Source organism: Dendrobates tinctorius, unplaced genomic scaffold (assembly GCF_039654945.1).
Source record: "Dendrobates tinctorius isolate UK_male_01 unplaced genomic scaffold, ASM3965494v1 ptg000086l, whole genome shotgun sequence".
Lineage (NCBI taxonomy): Eukaryota > Metazoa > Chordata > Amphibia > Anura > Dendrobatidae > Dendrobates > Dendrobates tinctorius.
Genome location: NW_027361754.1, coordinates 56,868,138 through 56,890,000, shown reverse-complemented (window position 1 = coordinate 56,890,000; position 21,863 = coordinate 56,868,138). Strand labels below are relative to the sequence as shown.

At 42.4% G+C, this 21,863-nt stretch overlaps 1 protein-coding gene across 1 annotated transcript in view; it reads left to right on the top strand.

Annotated features, from left to right (window-relative positions):
* The window catches only part of ACAP3 (ArfGAP with coiled-coil, ankyrin repeat and PH domains 3), a 180,630-nt gene that overhangs the window by 83,736 nt on the left and 75,031 nt on the right, over nucleotides 1–21,863 (top strand). The window contains exons 4-5 of the mRNA XM_073585429.1: nucleotides 1–39; nucleotides 20,786–20,844. The exon at nucleotides 1–39 is cut by the window's left edge and continues 15 nt beyond it. Coding sequence (XP_073441530.1) covers nucleotides 1–39; nucleotides 20,786–20,844 — 98 coding nt within the window. The remainder of the gene's footprint in view (nucleotides 40–20,785; nucleotides 20,845–21,863) is intronic.

The following is a 21,863-nucleotide window of genomic DNA, read 5'->3' as shown; positions in this document are numbered from 1 at the left end:
TTTGGAGATAGTCTACAGGAAATGGTCAACTACCATATGGTAAGACATTTATTTCTTGCAGCAGGAGCATTTACTTAATATGCATTTTCTGTATTTTGGATGCATTATCGATAAGGAAAACCCAAAAATCTGCCCCTCCATTGGCTGAACGATGAAGTCTCTGGATCATTGTGACCCTTTCATTCTTTACCCAGACGTAGTATCATGCATGTAGTTTGACCGTTCCTGATCCCGCAGCTCGGGCCTGCTTTTTGGGTTGCAGCACCTGGCACAACCATAGTCATAGTGCTGGACCTGGCTATCAGTGTTGGAGCTCTTCGGCCTTATCATTCATCTGATCTGTGTGTTCAATGTGCTGTTGTGGGCATCTAATAATTCTTAATGCTCCATAATCCAGACATTGGTGCTGGATTAGAGGATAATCTTTTTGGTCCTAATTAGTGATGAGCGAACGTGATCGGATAAGTTATTTCTCAGAATGCTTGGGTGCTAACCGAGTGTCTTCAGTGTGCTCGAAAAATATGGTTGATTCTCTGTGGCTGTTCAACAGCGCAAAACATGCAGGGATTGCCTAACAAACAGCCAAGAAACATGCAGCCGCGGGAACTCGAGCATATTTTTCAGGCACGCTAAAGATACTCGGATAGCACCTGAGCATGCTCCGGTAACACCTTATCCAAACACGTTCGCTCATCACTAATCCTAAACATTTTCTCATTGACTTCAGATTTGGTGTTTTTATCTCACAAGGTAGAAAGAAAAGTCTTTCCTTCTCCTCCCTATTGGGATCTGTCCTCCTACCAAATAAGAACACAATGCAGGTGTTGGAAAACCGCTGACTTCTCTGTTTTAGCTAAACAGCAGTTTCAGAATTTCTCTCCTACCTGCCAGGAGGCTGTGGGATTGCTCTCATTGTGTCTCCTGGGGGTTGTAGTTCACCTGCAGCTGAAGAACACAGATATCCTCTTTCAGTATTTAGCAGCTCTTGTCGTCAGCAGCCCGGGGTTAAACGGGCAAGCAAAATGGTGTGCTTCGCTTATTTGAAACATTCATCTCATTTGCCTTTTGAGACTAGATTATTCCAGGGATTGCTGCTCACATCTGCTCACCCGGCTGGGTGTTGCATAATCTTGGTGACGGCGGCGCCAGATGTTACACCGCTCACAGACCAGGAAATGAGAGAGGATCATGTCACTGCTTTCCAATTTTTCACCCTAAATCGGACAACTAACATTTTACGGGGCCAAAGTCACTGACGGATAAGTCTAAAGAGACTCCAGGTGATCATTATTTTAATGTTAGGGTTGTGACTCTGGGGATTGGCTGACTGGGGCGGGAACATGCGGTGTAATGAGCGGGTGTAACGCCCGGCGTTATACATTGCATGTAGCTGTTCCCTCTCACTGGATTCATCACACTCTCTCTGTTTTTAAGATTTACAATATTTGATGATGTCTTCTGCCCCTAGGACTACAGCTAGGTCAAAACCTAGGTCTTTAGTTTGCGTCTTGTATTTCGAAGGTTTGCACCATTTTCTGCAGGCTTGATCCGTGAACGCTGATCATTCATGGTCGGATTGTCACCTTTTTCTTTACAGGAACGGTTTGATGGTTTATCCCACTCGACCATCACATATACAGTACAGACCAAAAGTTTGGACACACCTCACTCAAAGAGTTTTCTTTATTTTCATGACTATGAAAATTGTAGATTCACCCTGAAGGCATCAAAACTATGAATTAACACATGTGGAATTATATAATTAACAAAAAAGTGTGAACCAACTGAAAATATGTCTTATATTCTATGTTCTTCAAAGTAGTAGCCACCCTTTGCTTTGATTACTGCTTTCCACACTCTTGGCATTCTCTTGATGAGCTTCAAGAGGTAGTCACCGGAAATGGTCCCATCACTCTCCTTCTTGGTCAAATAGCCCTTACACAGCCTGGAGGTGTGTTTGGGGTAAAAAAAAAAAATGATGGTCCAACTAAACGCAAACTGGATGGAATAGCATGCCGCTGCAAGATGCTGTGGTAGCCATGCTGGTTCAGTATGCCTTCAATTTTGAATAAATCCCCAACAGTGTCACCAGCAAAGCACCCCCACACCATCACACCTCCTCCTCCATGCTTCACGGTGGGAACCAGGCATGTAGAGTCCATCCGTTCACCTTTTCTGCGTCGCACAAAGACACGGTGGTTGGAACTCAAATTTGGACTCATCAGACCAAAGCACAGATTTCCACTGGTCTAATGTCCATTCCTTGTGTTCTTTAGCCCAAACAAGTCTCTTCTGCTTGTAGCCTGTCCTTAGCAGTGGTTTCCTAGCAGCTATTTTACCATGAAGGCCTGCTACACAAAGTCTCCTCTTAACAGTTGTAGAGATGTGTCTGCTGCTAGAACTCTGTGTGGCAGTGACCTGGTCTCTAATCTGAGCTGCTGTTAACCTGCGATTTCTGAGGCTGGTGACTCGGATGAACTTATCCTCCACAGCAGAGGTGACTCTTCCTTTCCTGGGGCGGTCCTCATGTGAGCCAGTTTCTTTGTAGCCCTTGATGGTTTTTGCCACTGCACTTGGGGACACTTTCAAAGTTTTCCCAATTTTTCGGACTGACTGACCTTCATTTCTTAAAGTAATGATGGCCACTCGTTTTTCTTTACTTAGAATTTGTATTATGGCAAGAAAAAAGCAGCTAACAGTCTATTCAGTAGGATTATCCGCTGTGTATCCACCAGACTTCTGCACAACACAACTGATGGTCCCAACCCCATTTATAAGGCAAGAAATACCACTTATTAAACCTGACAGGGCACACCTGTGAAGTGAAAACCATTTCCGGTGACTACCTCTTGAAGCTCATCAAGAGAATGCCAAGAGTGTGCAAAGCAGTAATCAAAGCAAAAGGTGGCTACTTTGAAGAACCTAGAATATGACACATTTTCATTTGTTTCACATTTTTTGTTAATTATATAATTCCACATGTGTTAATTCATAGTTTTGATGCCTTCAGAGTGAATCTACAATTTTCATAGTCATGAAAATAAAGAAAACTCTTTGAATGAGAAGGTGTGTCCAAACTTTTGGTCTGTACTGTATGTGCTCCAATATTTTATATTCTGCCAAAGTTATTGGAACATTTATAGGATTTTAAAGCCTCATTCATATTAGATAAAAATTGGCCATACCAGGACTGACAGTCTTATATTGATGGTGGCCTCCTGGGTCTCACTAGACCATGGGATCAGGCTCAGGCGTGTGCAAGTTCAACACCTAATAGTTTTGTTCACAGGGAATGTAAAGGAAGATAAGACACTGCAAAATAAATCTGGTATCCTCTCCCAATTGCATGCATGTCTATAGTGATGGTCATGAGGAATAGCTCTCTTTCTATAGTGGGTCAACTGTAAAGGTCCTCCATTCAGATTAGATGAAATTTTGCTCACACACACATTTCGGTGGGGCCAGGCGATCATTTCATGTGTATGCGAGCCTCCCAAATCTTCTCTGACAGTTGACGTCAGGAAGAAAAAGATCGGAAAATTGGAATTCAACAGCTCTTTGTTTTTGCTTTTAGGGGAGATATGCCGCTGCCAGGGACTTTCTCCTCTCTCCCTGTGGGGAAAAAACTTGGGACCGTAAGCAGAGATTTCACATACTGCTTTCCAAAAGCAAAAACATGAATATCTCTGCAATGGAGTGACGCAACACAAAACAGAAAAGAACGTCCCCTATTTGGGGTCCCTTTAAAGCATACATGTCAAACTCAGGCCTGCGGGCCAAATCTGACCAGCATGGTGATTTATATTTGGCCTGCAGCACCATACGGAGGACTATGTGGGGCCCATTATACTGTGTGGGGGGCTGTATAGGGATCCCATTTAAGGCATCACCATAGTTTTCCAGGGGAGTTGAGGGGGAGTGGGGGTACAGTAGGGTCATCATACAGTGCGTGTGGAATGTACTGTGGGAAATCATACTGTGTTTGGAGGGCACTTTTGTTGGAATCATACTTTTATAGGAGCAATGAAAGGGGAGTCTAGGAGGAAAATTGCTTTCTAAGGCCTGAAAAGTTGTGAGATATGCTCTTCCGGATCCCATCGATTTTTTTTTTTTTTTTTTTTTTGAAAGAGAGGGGGATGGGGCCCAATTACAACCTCTGCTATGGGACCCCATGATTTCTATGTACGACCCTGCCCTCAAGGAAATACCTAGTGCTGTGGTTATGTGGTCTATCTATTAAGATTTATTAATTTTATTAGCGGGACAAACCCTTTAGGCTATGTGCCCACGTAGCGTTTTAAAACGCTTACTAAAAACCGGACTCCTTCCCAGAAATCGCGCATTTTTTTCCGCGCAATTTCACCGCGATTATGATCGCGATTTTCGCGTGTGATATTCAAGCACTTTCCAAGCGATTTGAAGCATCGCTTGGAAAGTGATTGACAGGTTGGTCACACTCGTCAAACATAGTGTTTGACAAGTGTGACCAGGTTTTTACTATTGAGGCCGCCTATGCGCCTATTGTAGGTTGGCTGTTTCATTTGGTATTTATGCACCTGTGCAGCTGGCATTTTACTTGGGTCCGTTGCACCCTGTATTAGTGCAGATGCATTTAGGCCTGTCTGGTTTGTATCTGAATTTTTTGGAGGATTTTTTCCTCTTTTTGAGGTTTTCAAGCCACAAAATTTTGCACAGTCACACGCAGGGCTGTGGAGTCGGTAAGCCACAGTTGCGACTCCGACTCCTGGATTTTATCAGGCTCCGACTCCGGCTCCGACTCCGGCTCCGACTCCTTCATAAATGGCCAATTCATAACAACAAATTTACTGTTGTAAAATATTAAACATCGTGCTTATTCAGTTTCTCACCATCATATAAGTAATCAGACCACTTAGAGCAAAAACTACATTTATTAGAATACAATTAGAATATAGCAAATAACTTTTATAAACTTTTCTAAACTGTAAGTAAATATGCAATAAACACTTTTATGCAGTTAATAAGAAGAAATCTATAAATTTGTCCTCAGAAAAAGTGTTGCCTCTGTCAGATCCTCCTTCATGGATGCCCTCAAATCTGATCTAATTATTTTGAGAGCAGAGAACAACCTCTCTACACTAACTTGTGTTGGTGGCAAAGCAGTAACCACTCGGGCATACATCTCTGACAATGTCAGGATACAGAGGAATCGCTTGTTGCACTGTTATTTTTGATGAACGGTCAAATTTCTCAATTTCTTTTAGTGCACATGAAAAATTCTGCTGAAATGTACTGGCTGTGTTCCTTGATGGGGATGACTCTTCTATGCGGGAACGCTTTGCACGGTCCTTGTGATCCAAATATTTTTCAAAATTAAATTCTTCATCAGTTGATGATGAGGGTGAAGATGTGGCAGGACGACCAAATTCTTCTTGTTCCTCCTGACTGTTCTGCAACCCTTTCATCCTTACTGCTATTTCAAACAGAGCTTCTTTTCCTTTACTTAGCTGTTGATCATCTAGAAGAATCCGATGCATTGGGTCTACATAAACAGCTGCCAAAAGTATTTTATTTTGTAATAGTAGCTCCTCTCTCCGTTTCATTGATGTAGCAATGCCACTTGCAATTAACCCTCCTCTTTGGGACAGGCGAAACATCAGGTTCTTCCACTCCTTTAAGAAAATACCTGGAGTTAAGTCCTCTGCTTGTAATTTTTTAGTCACTGTAAATGGGTGCTCTAGCAATTTTTCCAGCTCAGTCACCTGATTCCACTGACTTTCATTTAGCGTCAGTTGAGGGTTAGCCATGTCTACAAGAAAGGTTTTTAGTTCAACCAAGCGCTGAATCATTAAGTAAGTACTGCCCCATCGTGTGGCTTGATCAATAATTGCCCCTTTTCCAGCACGTCTCTTCAAAATTGAGTCAACTTTAGGGGTTCTGGCAACAGTAGCCAATTTTCTCACCTTGCCAATCAGTGCAGCAGCATGTCCTTCTTGCAGACTGTCTCTTATAGCCAGCTGTAGCGTATGCACAACACAGCGCATGTGATGAATGAAAGAAGATATTGACACAGTTTCAACAAGATCATCTAAACTATCATGTTGCTGTTCATCTGAAGCAACTTCAGTTTGCTCCTCAGTTACAATACTGTGTTCCTCTATTTCAAACATTTCTGTGTCAGAGGACCCAGAATGTTCTTCTAGCTGCTGGTCACCATCATTACTCTCATTCATTAGCTTAATAGTACTTATCATATTTGAAGCATTGTCAGTTACGACAGAAAGAACTTGCTCTTTTTTAAGTTCATAGTCTTGCAGAACCTTTTCCACCAAGACCTGGAGAAACTCACTGGTGTGATGAGCTTTGGTGTCTTTTACTGCCAATGTCTTGGTAACTATTTCATTTTTGTCACAAACAAATCGGACATTTATGGCAAAATAGTTCACTCTGTGACGTGTGCAGGCATCCATTTTAAGAAACAGAAAGCGTCCCTTGAGAGTTTTTTTAAGTTCTTCCTTTTGTTTAAAAGCTTCTTCGATTACTAATTTTCTAATACTCTCTCTCTCCAGAGAAACACCAAGCTTGCGGGCCATTTCCCCATTCAGACACATAAAGCTGGTCGTGAAAATAATGAAATAGGCACACTATCCTTTACAACAAGCTCTATGATCTGTTTTTTAAATGTATCTACTGTCATTGTCACAGTAACTTTGTCACTGACAAAATATCTTGCAACTGATGGCTGCAAAGTTCTCTGCTCCTTTGTTTGGCTGGAAGAGTTGGGCACTGGTTCATTGGTTTGGATGCAGTCTTTCTCATCCACTGCTTTCAGTACTTCTGGATGAAAGCGCTGTAAATGTCTCTTTAGATTAGAAGCTCTGGTAGGAGCATTTTTATCTTTGCCTGAATATGCACTCATCTTGGCTTCACAGCATTTGTTTTCGTCTGGATCATTTGTCATACACTGACAGACATAATGTTTTCTATCTTGAGTGATGGTGAAATGTTCAAATACAGCTGATTTAATGTGATGCTTCTTTGACATTCTCAGGTTTTTAATTCTGCATTCACAATCCAAATGACAATTGTTTTTCCTAAAAACAATTGTACAAAATTATTGCCAGGTCGTACAACTGATATAGTGGTCAGTAATACTGTTATTATTCCTCATGTACTCACAGTTAACTGATGCAAAGTTTGTTGAAAGGATAATACTTCTTACAGTCTTCCTCTTCTGAGTAGCAGGCAGCTGTGAGATGCTTGGAAGACGCACACCTAGTATGATCTAGTCTAGAGGAGGAGCTTTACTACTAAGAATTTGCAACACATTTTCACTTTCAGTTTCATACATTGTAAGTAGGGGGTTGGGGCAGCATGAGGTTAACCAAGTATAAGATTAGATAAGGGCAGTGGAGAACAGTGACACACAAGAAGTAAGAAATGTCTCTATCTCCAGCAGAACTGCTTATCACTGTTGTTCATAGTTTGATAGAACATATATATTTGAGTAACATTTATAAAATTCATATGAAAGTTCAATTATGAAATATTAATACATTTTTTTTTTAAAGCTGGAGTCGGTACATTTCTACCGACTCCGACTCTGACTCCAACCAAAACTAACTCCGACTCCACGACTCCGACTCCGACTCCACAGCCCTGGTCACACGTCTGGACCCCGAGAGCGTCATAGGCTATGTTATGAGGTGAAATTTTAACCCTGCGCGTTCCAATTCACCAAACAATTTTGCCCCTATCTACATAATGGGAAAAAGTGAAAGGAAAAGTGTTGGAGGCAAATTGACAGCTGCCAGATGTGAACAAGGGGGACTGAAAGAATGAGAGCGATGGCGCCAAAGAGTATATACCGTACAGTTGCTAAGGTGTGGCCCTGACATGGGATACTCGCCACACACGGGGATATGAACACACACACATAATGCGCCACACACTACCACGTGCTTCAACACATAGACCACCCTCAGCACATATTTCACCACACATACACCAACCTCGCCACATAAAAGTCGAAACACAAAAGACGCCACTGAAAACTCGCCACGCTGTCCCAGAGCTGTTTAAAAGATGAAAAATGAGCTGTGATTGGTTGCTATCAGCAACAGTTTTCTTTGTAGACAGTTATAACTGAGGCCTATTATTCTCATCATTTCTATGGTGTTATCGCCCTTCTGTAAAGCTGGAAATAACACAATTTATTACCGTGCCAACACAGACTACCCTCTGACACAGACTGCAGGGGGAGCCCAGTATCACACAGGATAGGATTAGATACACGGCTCAGCAGTCAGTATCACACAGGATAGGATTAGATACACGGCTCAGCAGTCAGTATCACACAGGAGAGGATTAGACACATGGCTCAGCAGTCAGTATCACACAGGAGAGGATCAGATACACAGCTCAGCAGTCAGTATCACACAGGATAGGATTAGATGCACGGCTCAGCAGTCAGTATCACACAGGATAGGATTAGATACACAGCTCAGCAGGCAGTATCACACAGGAGAGGAATAGATACACGGCTCAGCAGTCAGTATCACACAGGATAGGATTAGATACACAGCTTAGCAGTCAGTATCATACAGGATAGGATTAGATACACAGCTCAGCAGTCAGTATCACACAGGATAGGATTAGATACACGGCTCAGCAGTCAGTATCACACAGGATAGGATTAGATACACAGCTCAGCAGTCAGTATCACACAGGATAGGATTAGATACACGGCTCAGCAGTCAGTATCACACAGGATAGGATTAGATACACAGCTCAGCAGGCAGTATCACACAGGAGAGGAATAGATACACGGCTCAGCAGTCAGTATCACACAGGATAGGATTAGATACACAGCTTAGCAGTCAGTATCATACAGGATAGGATTAGATACACAGCTCAGCAGTCAGTATCATACAGGATAGGATTAGATACACAGCTCGGCAGTCAGTATCACACAGGATAGGATTAGATACACGGCTCAGCAGTCGGTATCACACAGGAGAGGATTAGACACATGGCTCAGCAGTCAGTATCACACAGGAGAGGATTAGACACATGGCTCAGCAGTCAGTATCACACAGGAGAGAATTAGACACATGGCTCAGCAGGCAGTATCAAACAGGAGAGGATTAGACACATGGCTCAGCAGGCAGTATCAAACAGGAGAGGATTAGACACATGGCTCAGCAGGCAGTATCACACAGGATAGGATTAGATACGCAGCTCAGCACACAGTATCACACAGGATAGGATTAGATACGCAGCTCAGCAGTCCGTATCACACAGGATAGGATTAGATACACAGCTCAGCAGTCAGTATCACACAGGATAGGATTAGATATACAGCTCAGCACACAGTATCACACAGGATAGGATTAGATGCACGGTTTTTATGTGCAATATAATCATTATAATTTGTTATAACCACAGTTGGTTACTATGCCCAGGCAACGCCGGCCTATTCAGCTAGTGACTTATAAATCAAAGAGCTCGAATTCCTAGTTTAGGTCATTGAGAGCTAATGTGTTCAAATAAAAAAAAAAAAAAAAAATCAATGGAATCGTTCCCCATAACTGTAGATAGAAGTTCTTATAATTCATGAAGTAATTCTGCCTTAATATGAATTGTAAGGCTTCAGTAATGTACTCAGTTTGAGTCTATCTTTGCTCCCCATGCTCTGTTTGCCCTGTTGCTGTAAGCGAGGAGAGTACACGTCATGGGACAGCGATGATTTCCTTTCATACTTTATCTTTCCCACTTGCACAATTTTCCTATTGTTCTTCTTGCGTTTTGCTTTGGAACGTTATGAGATTTTTTTTTTTTTTCTATTTTGGACGAGCCCTTAAGGCTTTCATTTGATCAGAATTTGTACTTCAAAGTTACTGTCACCATGTTTACAGTGAGAACGTTACATCGCTGAGCCTTTTCTGTCCTCATTAATTAGTCATGTAACACTCTAAAAAGCCTATTATTTGCCACTTTTCGTCATAATTAAAGGAATATTGTACTTTAAATGCGACCTAGTTTAGAAACACTCTGCGACTTCTGTAATGATTAATAGTATGGAAAGAAACATCCCTGAGGAGTTAACCTTACTGATCCAAACCCAGGAAGTCTTGTGATGCATTTATACTTGTCAATTATAGGTAACGAGCATTCCTAGGAATTAGTTTCCTGATAATCGTTCAGTGGAAACGGGCTGCCTATCATCCGATGAGTGAGAAAAACACTCGGGTGAAATTATTTTTATGGTTGCTTAAAGAAGCACTCCCAGTGAAATTTGTATCCACTAATCATTTTTAAGTATGTGTATAAAGTGTATTGTAGGCGCATTAAAATGCTCAGCGATCGTCCTCTTTCCTGGTTTACGCTCTTCTTTCTTTACCGGCTTCCCCCAATGCAAGTCTATAAAACCTCAGAACTATGTTCCATAGATTTGCATTGGGAATGTGACTTATGGTTGAGGTATAAACCCCCTGTATGATCTGGATAGTCTGATTTTGATGTTATGTGATCCAGAAGCGAACCGGAGTGGCGATGGAGAACAGTGAAGACTGCGATTGGCTAAGTATAATGCACTTATACTACATCATATACCTATTTAGAAAGGATTAGGGGATAACATTTTTGCTGGACGTTCTTGTTTAAAAATCACTCGTCCTCTATTAACGGTAACATCCGCCCTTAGCAGATGCGACTGGCTCCATAGCGGGTATGTGCAGGAGCTACCTCCTATTGACATGCATTCATGGAATGGACCAGACCAGTGCACAATCGGCGATATGTAAGCCTATCACAAGTTGTGTAGTAGTAGCCTGTTTACACAGTCAAACTGCGCTTCCATGCACACAGATCGATCGGTAATAGATCTTTCAGTGTGCATTATTCTCGGCAGCACATGTGCTGCTGAGAATGTTAATTTTTTTTTTCTTTTTTGTTATTCTAATGCAAGCTTAAAAACTATTCACCCAAGGGACCAGGGTTTTTCTCATTGGGTGAGTGATTTTTCAACCTGTTTACTGTATGATTATCAAGAAATGAGCTTTTCCGATCGACCATATTCTGTTGACTGATTTAGAGAGGGCGCAGTAGGTCGTAGATGCATGGATGAGGCACTGAGAAGGAGCTCCACTGTATATGTCTGATCAAGTGTGGTCAACGAGCCCCATTTTATGCTGTGAAAACCCCTCTCGTTAGCTATTTCAACCTTTCTACAGTGACAATGAGCCACTTAAAATGTATTTATCATTCACAGTTTTTTTTATGTGCAACACTTGATTCAACATGCTGGAGATTGGTGAGGTCCATGTCCTAAGATCCACACTTTTTGTTGAAAAGACTGTGTAGAAGCACGCAGCCCCTGCATGAGCTTTTCGTTGTACCAATCCATAGGAAGTCTATGGATCCATATGTCGCTGTGTGCACACTCATGAAGGAGCTGGGTCCTTCTGAATTCTAAGCTGCGCTCTTCTGTACAGTCTTATGAGTGATGAGTAAGGGTCTACAAACCTGCGTCCTTGCTGGTCTACAGCATCTTAAAAGGGGTAAAAAAAAACCTTGTAGAAGATACGTGATCATTGCAGTCCTGTTTTAGGAGTGGCTGCCATATTAATTGCTCATGCTCAACCATAGGTAGGTAACTTGGCACTCCATGGACGAAGTGGACATTCACCCATGAACTATAATTTTTAATATTGGTCTCATTTGGATAGAGTGACCTTTTTGGTCTTCTGGGGAAAAAACGTATTTAGGCAGCCACCAACTGTGCAAGTTCTTCCACTTAAAAAGAAGAGAGAGGCCTGTAATTGACATCATAGGTAGACCACAACTATGAGAGTCAAAATGAGAAAACAAATCCAGAAAATCACTTTGTCTGATTTGGCAAGATTTATTTTGCAAATTATGGTGGAAAATAAGTATTTGGTCATCTTAAAACATGCGAGATTTCTGGACCTGTAACTTCTTCTTTAAGAGGCTCCTCTGTCCTCCCCTCATTACCTGTAGTAATGGCACCTGTTTGAACTTATCAGTATAAAGACACCTGTCCACAACCTCAAACAGTCACACTCCAAACTCCGCTATGGTGAAGACCAGGGCTGTGGAGTCGGTAAGCCAAACCTGCGACTCCGACTCCGACTCCCCAATTTCCCTTACACCGACTCCGACTCCAACTCCGACTCCACGACTCCGACTCCCACACATATTGCTTATATTTAAGTGAAAAATTTATTGTAGTACAATGTGAACCTCAGACATTTAATCATTTCTATGATACAATAATCAAGACATTTAGATAGAACAGAATATATATTGGTGTACTACCCGGTTTTCATTCTTTTTGGTACAGATACGATATGGATAGACAGATATGGATAAATGGATAGATAGAGCAGATTTCTAATCTGCTTTTGCTATTGAAAACATTATCTATGAGCTCAAAAACCTTTCAGGTGATGCAGTTTTTTAAAAAGATGATCAGCTTTTGCAGCTGAAAAACGTATCCTCAAAAAACACAGGAAAAACGCTGTGTGTGAATGTAGCCTTAGATCAGGAATATAACAGCCATTTATAGGACATTTCATAACTTTCCCAAACTCCTATGAAAAAATATTCAGCACATCCTGCATTGAATTACTGTACCCAATTTATTATATATTTTAGGAGTCGGAGTCGGTCCATTTTATACCGACTCCAACTCCGACTCCGACTCCACCAAAATGAGCTCCGACTCCGACTCCACGACTCCGACTCCGACTCCACAGCCCTGGTGAAGACCAAAGATCTGACGAAGGACACCAGAAACAAAATTGAAGCCCTGCACCAGGCTGGGAAGACTGAATCTGCAATAGGCCAGCATGTATGTGCCGATTTTGTAAAAAACCATCAGATGAAGTTATGGGAGATAAGGATCTAGTGTTTGGGATTTAAGCTCCTGATCTCAGACAATGCCTTAGGAGCCGGGGGAAAAAAATACATGATTGCTCATTATTATTATTATTATTTATTTATATAGCGCCATTAATGGTGCTGTACATGAGAAGGGACATACATACAAAGTTATAGATATCGTTAAATTTCCACGACAAATTTACAATGACAGACTGATACAGAGGGGAGAGGACCCTGTCCTTGCGGACTTACATTCTACGGGGAGAAAATAACTTTGGGCTGAAATAGTGTTGTGCCTACGATTATTCGAGGTGTACGGGCCTTTAGGCTTCAGGGCCTACAACCGCTTCACTTCCTATAGTTACACGCCTCTTCTCTGCCATGGAAAGCCTCATGGTGACCGCATTATTATAGAGAATGTCGTGCCCTATATATGTATTTTATATGTGCAGAATAGAGCTGGACTTCCTATTGCAGAATAATAGAATGAGGGAAAAAAACCCAGGATTTAGCCGGCAGCTCGATATAATCTCTCCATCCTCAGAATAGCAAGAGCTGACGGCCAAGGCTCCAGCTCTCGGTGATTGTAAAGAGCTCCAATCCTCATCTCGCTGCGTCAAAAGCAGCAGATCCGAGGTTTAGAGGTGGGAGGCAGCGGAAGGTCAGACAGCAAATCCCATCTAATTTCCTGATGACTTAATGTAAAGGGTTTAGCAATAGACAGCAGGCATGGAGTGGTGGGGGCATGCCTGGAGACGAGCTGCCACACAGGAAACATTTGGATATGAAATAAGCATCCACTGCGCTCTTCCTTAGAGCTATTAACGGGAAGGGGGTCTTCCCTCATCCTGTCTCTAAAGGCACGATTAATGCAAATGTGCTGGAGCGGTGGAGGAGGACTGACAGTAGCAGAGTCCTCTATGTCTCACCTAAAATAGTGTCCTACCTTGTTGACAAGCTTGTACAAATTCATTAACAGCAGAAATGAGGTCAGATTTTCACACGTCAGTGTATTACAGATGTGCGTATTTGTAGCATCCGGCATGGCTTGGTTTGCCTGAGGGTTTTCATGGGATGTCTTATATTGTTTCGGTGGAGGATTGCACCTCTGGGTCTGTACAGGACATGTGCGCTCACATAGGTTAGTCTAGTAGTCACACGTATTAGATCCCCTGGCACCAGTTGGATCCAAAATATTGATGTGACACATCTAAGTTTGGATCATTGTGATCGTTCTTGACCTTTGGATGGGAGAATAGTGGACATTTTTCATAACCTTTAAAACCATCTTTATTCTTGTGCTGCCGTGAAAGCTTTGACCCATCGAGGTAGGACCCTACAAGACCTAAATATTAGCAGGTCCTTTCATAGGGAAGCGATAATCAGAAAATGACCTTTTTTGTTTAAATCCATTTTGTGTTTCTTATATTTTATATATTTTTTTTAGGTATTTTTTAATTTTATATATCTATATATCAAAATCACGCTTGCCCCAGGGGCTGTTTTAGACTGTTTAGGCTGTCTTAATTCTTTGCCTTTCAGGAAGAGTTTTCAGCAGTTTTCTTATCAGCCAAGATATAGTTATTTGCACAGTTTTTTTTTTTTTAGAGAGTCTTTTGAGCAAATCCACTTCCTATCCATTTCTATTGTTATACCACTTTACTGTTTATTTGTTCTGGTTTTTTTCTCACTTCAGGTTTTAAATTCTACCTGGGGGGAGAAAAAGTGCATGTCACTACGTTGATTCGGCTCTTCGTGGATCCACTCTAAAGTAGACACTGTCCAATCAGAAGGCTGCTAGGAAAAAAAAATTGTTTCAAAAACTCAAGAAATGGAAAAACTCCCTAAAGAAGGAGCGTTTCCTGAAGCAGTTTCCACCGTTAAACTTGTCTTTGAATGCCTCAAAAAAAATCCTCCATCTTCACATATTCTGCCAACAACATGTAACCTCTCTATACGCCGTTGATAAAACAGGGTCCACCAGTACCAATAGGCGGTCACAGCTCACCTCTTCCCTCTTCCTTCACAGTGACCTTTGCACAAACTCATTAGATGCGTCAACACAATAGATTGCCTGGGTCTGTGATTATGGATAATGTGCACGTGGTGTTTTAAGTCTCGTAAGTAGCGAAGCAAGGCACTCATGGATCAAATTTGTTTTCCAGTACATCTCACAGATGCTTGATTGGATTGAGATCTGTGGAATTCTGAGACAAGTCCTCATCTTAAATTCTTTGTCATGTTCTTCAAATAATAATAATACATTTTATTTCTATAGCGCCGACATATTCCGCAGCACTTTACATTTCAGAGGGGACTTGTACAGACAATAGACATTACAGCATAACAATAATCACATAGATTATAACAGATACTAAGAGGAATGAGGGCCCTGCTCGCAAGCTTACAGTCTATGAGGAAAGAGGTAGACACGAAAGGTGGGTGGTAACAGTTGCCCTGATTGTATGGACCAGCCATAATGTTAAGTGTGTAACAGTACAGACCATGAGGGCTAATGGATGCATAAAGCATGTGGGAACATGATGCGGGGAACCTGGTTATGGTAAAACTTTTGGCTGTGCCACACAGGGATAGATTAGGTTAATGTGTTGAGGCGATAGGCCAGTCTGAATAAATGCGTTTTCAGGGCACGCTTAAAATTGTGGGGATTGGGGACTAATCGTATTGACCTGGGAAGTGCATTCCAAAGAATTGGCGCAGCACGTGTAAAGTCTTGGAGACGGGAGTGGGAGGTTCTGATTATTGAGGATGCTAACCTCAGGTCATCAGCAGAACGGAGGGCGCGGGTAGGATGGTATACTGAAACAAGGGAGGAGATGTAGGGTGGTGCTGAGCCATGGAGGGCTTTGTGGGTGAGGATAATAAGTTTATACTGAATTCTGAAGTGTAATGACTGGCACAAGGTAGAGGCATCGGTGTAGCGATTGGTCAGGAATATGATCCTGGCTGCAGCATTCAAGACAGATTGGAGAGGGGAGAGTTTGGAAAGAGGGAGACCGATCAGAAGAGAGTTACAATAGTCGAGACGAGAATGAATAAGAGAAACGGAGTTTTTGCAGAGTCAAAAGTAAGAAAAGGTCGAATTCTAGAAATGTTTTTGAGGTGCAGATGACATGAGCGAGCCAGTGATCGAATGTGGGGAGCAAAGGAAAGCTCGGAGTCAAGTATGACCCCAAGACAGCGGGCCTGTTGCTGGGGAGTAATAGTGGAACCACACACAGAAATGGCAATGTCAGGTATATGTACATTAGTAGAGGGAGGAAACACAAGGAGTTCAGTCTTTGACAGATTCAGTTTCAGATATAGTGAGGACATGATGTTAGACACAGCGTTTAGACAATCGCTGGTGTTTTCTAGAAAGGCTGGCGTGCTGTCAGGAGAAGAAGCGTATAATTGGGTGTCGTCAGCATAGAGATGGTACTGGAAACCAAATCTACTGATTGTTTGACCAATAGGGGCAGTGTACAAGGAGAAGAGGAGGGGACCTAGAACCGATCCTTGAGGAACCCCAACAGTAAGGGGAAGGTGAGAGGAGGAGGAACCGGCAAAAGATACAGTAAAGGAGCTGTCAGAGAGATAGGAGGAAACAAAACATTCCTGGACTATTTTTTCAGCTCTGGCGGGGACATTGTTCTGCTAAAAGGGTCCACATTAGAGAGACCGCTGCCATAGAGGGTGGCATTTGTTTAGGTGGGTGAAATGTGACATGACAACATAAATGCTACAATCAACATTGCCCAGAGCATCACACTGCTCCGTCAGCTTGCCTTCTTTCCTTGCATCCTGGCACCATCTTTTTCCCTGGTAAGCAATGTACATGTACCCACTTGCTGTCCACACAAGATAAAATAAAACGTCAATTATCAGACCAAGCCAACTTCTTACATTGACCAGTTTTGATGCTCATCATTGGCGGCCTTGGGTCAGCATGGAAATTGACTCCTCTGATGTGACGCAGTAAGTTGCGTTGTACTCTATGTCCAGATATCTTTTCTATCATAGTGCTACCTTTTCCATCAATTTGTCCTACGATCTTCCTTCTCCACCCTGTGGCTTTTATTTGGACCACGTTTGGTAGGTCCTAAGCACTGTACATCAGGAACACCCCACAAGACCTGCCCCAGTCTCCAGCCATCACAATATGACCCCTTTGCTCAGATCCTTACTTACGCTTGCCCATTTTTCCTGCTTCCAACGCATAAACTACACGAACTGACTGTTCACTTGTAACCAGATTTATCTCGCTCCTTGTTAGGTGTCATTGTCACAAGATAATGCCCTAATGGAAATGTCCAGATCCAACACCAATCAGTTAGGAATGCAAAAAAACCTGATTTAACTTCCTTAAAAATCTGATATAGACCTAATTCACTGACGCGTTTCCATTCTTAATCGTAAAATAAATACAATGAATAAACTTCACCAGTCATTTGTTTTAATGTTCTGTCTGATTAGTGTATATATGGCCCAGATTGCCCCTTTATAGCCACGGTTACCCCGCTCGGTAATGTTTGCTTTGCCGTCCCAGGCTCACGTGTTTTCCATCACGTAGTGATTTGTCAGCAAGTTATATAATTGATCCCCTATTTTCCGCCTGCGGTAGTAGGAAGCATGTACACGCAGCAATCCGTGATGCCTACAGTCTTGTAATGCTGCTCGACTACTGCCCTCATCATCCATCGCTCACCTACTATTGTTACGTAAAATAAGACCTGCACAAGGCGGCCTCCTCGCATTACTCCGGGACATTACTCAGTATTGCTGCTCTTTAGCTAGCGTGTATTCATGGCCAGACTCTGTTCTCGAGGATGAATCAGTAATGAGTCAATCGCTCAAAATTCAAAGCATCTGATGGCGCTGGCGTACGGGTTGGTTTGCATATGAATGTCTTTGAAGTTAGAAAAAAAAAACATGGATCCAATGTGAGCGTCCAACAACATGTTGGATTGATAGAGAGGAGGCAGCAGAGCGGGATTTGCTATTAGGACTGATTATCTTGTGCATTTGAAGGATACTAGATAAGTTTTATTTTTTTTCCTCAATAGCCCCCTATGGTAGATGATCGCCCAAAGCCTTAAGAGTCATGCCCCCTATGGTAGATGATCGCCCAAAGCCTTAAGAGTCATAAACATGATTTGCCTGGTAGTGGTTGCAACATTGATTTCTACAACGCTGTTTTTTTTTTGTTGTTGTTGTTGTTTTGGGTGGCGGGGGGGATTTTTTTTAACCACATCTAAGAAAATCCAAAAAAACAGAGTTAGCTCTGCAAATTATGGATAGGCTTATTTTTATGATTATTGATTGTTTGCTCCCTGAAGGTAGCCAAGTGTTGCACTTGATCATCTCTGTGTGACCAAACCTGGCAGTTTCACGAAGTTCTCTAATCCTCGCAAAGTTCTCTAATCCTCGCTGCAAGATGTTTTAGACGTTTTGTACCCTTAATTGTGGAATCGAGGTGTTGTATGATGTTGTCTCGCTCTAGCCAAACTCTTATATCACTTTACGCCTTTAAATGCATGCCTGGGGCCACCTCCGGAGATGTCACATTGCTCCAGGATCCACTTGTGTGATCTATGAAGTTTTCCATTTGATTCAGAATTGGAAAGTGTGTGACCTACTAGATACCACCAAACTTGTGAATATTAAAAGGAAAAGTCGCTCACCTGCTGAGGACGTGCAGGTACGGCACGACTCCTTGTACTCCTTGTATGAAAACCAATGCATGCAGCCGACACGGTTGTTGTGGGTTAGTCCTAAAGAGCGTAATTAGGGCATAAAGATCCAGGTGATATGAGCTCCCAAAGAGGGGAAAAAAAGTCTCCCGAGATGGATGAAAAATGATTAAAATCTTGTTAAAAATCACAAAACGTTTCGACATTGTCCAGGCTTCTTCAGGAGTCTCAGCTCACCAAAATGCATTATGGTTTTAATAATTTTTCATCCAACTTTCCAACTTCTCTCTCTTTTTTTTTTTTTTTTCTTCCTTTCTCTTTGGGAGTTCCTATCTCCTGCATCTTCTCACCCTTGAACTTCGAGAAAGGAAAAAGGGACACGGACTGTGGCTTGCTAAGCAACAATCCGTACCCTGGCCAGTTTATGTGCATTCACCCTGAAATAGAAAGCTGCCCATGTTTTTATTTCTACACTTCTATCCCCAAATATAAGAGAAAGAAGATGAATGAGCGTCCCTGGGATTTTTCAATGGTAAACCTGCACATGTTGCGCTCAATTATACTGTCACTTGTGACTAATTTGCCATTGTTTACATACGCATGTCACTACAGAGTGCAGCCCACATGTGGGTGACAGCGCCTTCTGTTTCGATGGGTGAACGCCTGCTGCCCTCTTCTGGATTGGTTTAATATTGCATTGTCCTGCACGCACTTCAGTATTTTACACTTACTAAGGCCAGTTTCACAAGTCAGTGTCTCCGGTACGTGTAGTGACAGTTTTCTCACGTACCGGAGACACTGACACACACAGACACATTCTAAAGTAATGAATGTGTCTATGCAGATGTCGGCGTGTTTTCACGGACCGTGTGTCCGTGTGCAAAATACGCTGACATGTCCGTTTTTGTGCAACAGCACGGATCACATGGACCCATACAAGTCAATGGGTCCGTGTAAACAGGTACCGCACACAGATGGCGTCCGTGTGCATTTTTAGGAGTCATAGGGTTAATATTGAAACCAATTATTTCACTACACGGACAGCACACGGATCACACACGGATGTCCTACGTATCCACACGGATAGCTCCGGTACCGGGTTATCTGGACGTGTGAAACCGCCCTAAGATGTAGCAGTAAAGCATATCTTCTTTAAAGTGATAATGTCAGCCTGCCATAACTCCCTGATAAGGTATATGAGTAGCTCCTCTAAATATACTTTCTTCCATTGCCTGTTGCAACAGGTTCTTTTAAAATTTCTACTTTTTTGCTGTTTTATGATTTGTAGACAGGAGGTGCAACTATTGAGGCAGGTATTAAAGGGGTTTTACGAAATGTTGATATTGATGCCCGTCCTTCACATTGATGCCCATCCTTGACATGGGTCTAAGACCCAGCACTTCCAACAATCAGCTGATTTAGGGTATGTGCACACACTGCGGATTGGGGTGCGGATTTGGCCGCGCGGATTTTGTAAAATCCGCAGGTAAATCTGCAGGTCAAAAGACCTGCAGTTTTACCTGCGGATTGCTCTGCGGTTTTTCATCTCCACATTGGAGGAGATGGCAAACCGCAGCGGAATCCGCAGAAAGAATTGACATGTCATTTCTTTCTGCGGTTTAGAAACCGCGGAAAAATCCGCACCGTCTGCACTGCGGTTTTTAATATCCATAGGATATTATGGTACTGTACACCGCAGCAAAAACTGCTGCGGACCCGCAGCGGCCAAATCCTCTGCGGAACCGCAGCAGAATCCGCAGCGTGTGCACACACCCTTAAAGGTACCACGGAGCATCAGAAGTGAAACAGCGCCATAATTGTGTAGTGGCCGTGAGTGGTACTGCAAGCTCTCTACCGCTATGTTATGGATGTCCTGTACTGAGTGCATTGTTTTTTATATATGGTCCTGTAGTAGGCTCAGAATATATAGTTGGCCAAAAAGAAACAATTTACTGTATGAACTACAATGTTATTAGTGATTCTTACCATTGACCTATTTCTATTCACACTGACTGCATTATGTATGTTGTTCTTATATGTTATCGCTTTTGCTCTTTCAGACTAGATATTTAATCTCTTCTTGTACTTTGAGCTGATATTATATGTATATTGTGACCGCTGTCTTCCTGTATGTGGTCACCTCTAGGAGTGATTACTACCACGTGTGATGATGTACACGACCATAACCCCGCACTGTTCTCTTTCAGATCCTTTTCGATCAGGCACAGCGGTCCGTGCGACAGCAGCTCCACACCTTTGTGAAAGAGTGAGTCCACTAAATTATTCTTTAGATCATAGCAAACTAGCGCTATTGACGGGATCGCCTGAAAGTCTAATCTTTGTAGGGTCCCCCATACAGATGATGTCAGGGGGTTAAGGTTTCACCAGGTCAGATTTCAGAATGACTATCCTTTTTGTTCCTGTATATGGGACAGTCGGGCTACATAGCTGAATAATAGTGGTTATTGGTTGTGGAAGTTTACAATGATGGTATTGATTGATATATTTTAGCTTGAAATGCACATGTTGAGCATATATATACATACACATCTCCACAAAATTAGAATATCATCAAAAAGTTAATTTATTTCAATTCAAAAAATGAAACTCATTTATTATATAGAGTCATTACAAACAGAGAGATCTATTTCACGTGTTTACTTCTGTTAATGATGTTGATTGGCCTACTGAAATGTCTGTTCAGTAAATGCACTCAATACTTGGTCGGGGCTCCTTTTGCATCAATTTACTGCATCAATGCGGCGTGGCATGGAGGCATTCAGCCTGTGGCACTGCTGAGGGGTTATGGAAGCCCAGGTTGCTTTGATAGCAGCTTTCAGCTCGTCTGTATTGTTGGGTCTGGTGTCTCTCATCTTCCTCTTGACAATACCCCAGATTCTCTTTGGGGTTAAGGTCAGGCGAGTTTGCTGGCCAATCAAGCACAATGATACTGTTGTTTGTAAACCAGGTATTGGTATATTTGGCAGTGTGGACAGGTGCCAAGTCCTGCTGGAGACTGACATTTCCATCTCCAAAAAGCTTGTCCGCAGAGGGAAGCATGAAGTGCTCTAAAATTTCCTGGTAGATGGCTGCGCTGACTTTGGTCTTGATAAAACACAGTGGACCTACACCCGCAGATGACATGGCTCCCCAAACCATCACTGATTGTGGAAACTTCACACTAGCTCTCAAGCAGCTTGGATTGTGGCCTCTCCACTCTTCCTCCAGACTCTGGGACCTTGATTTCCAAGGTCTAGTGTGAAGTAATCAATTCAGAGTCACTGG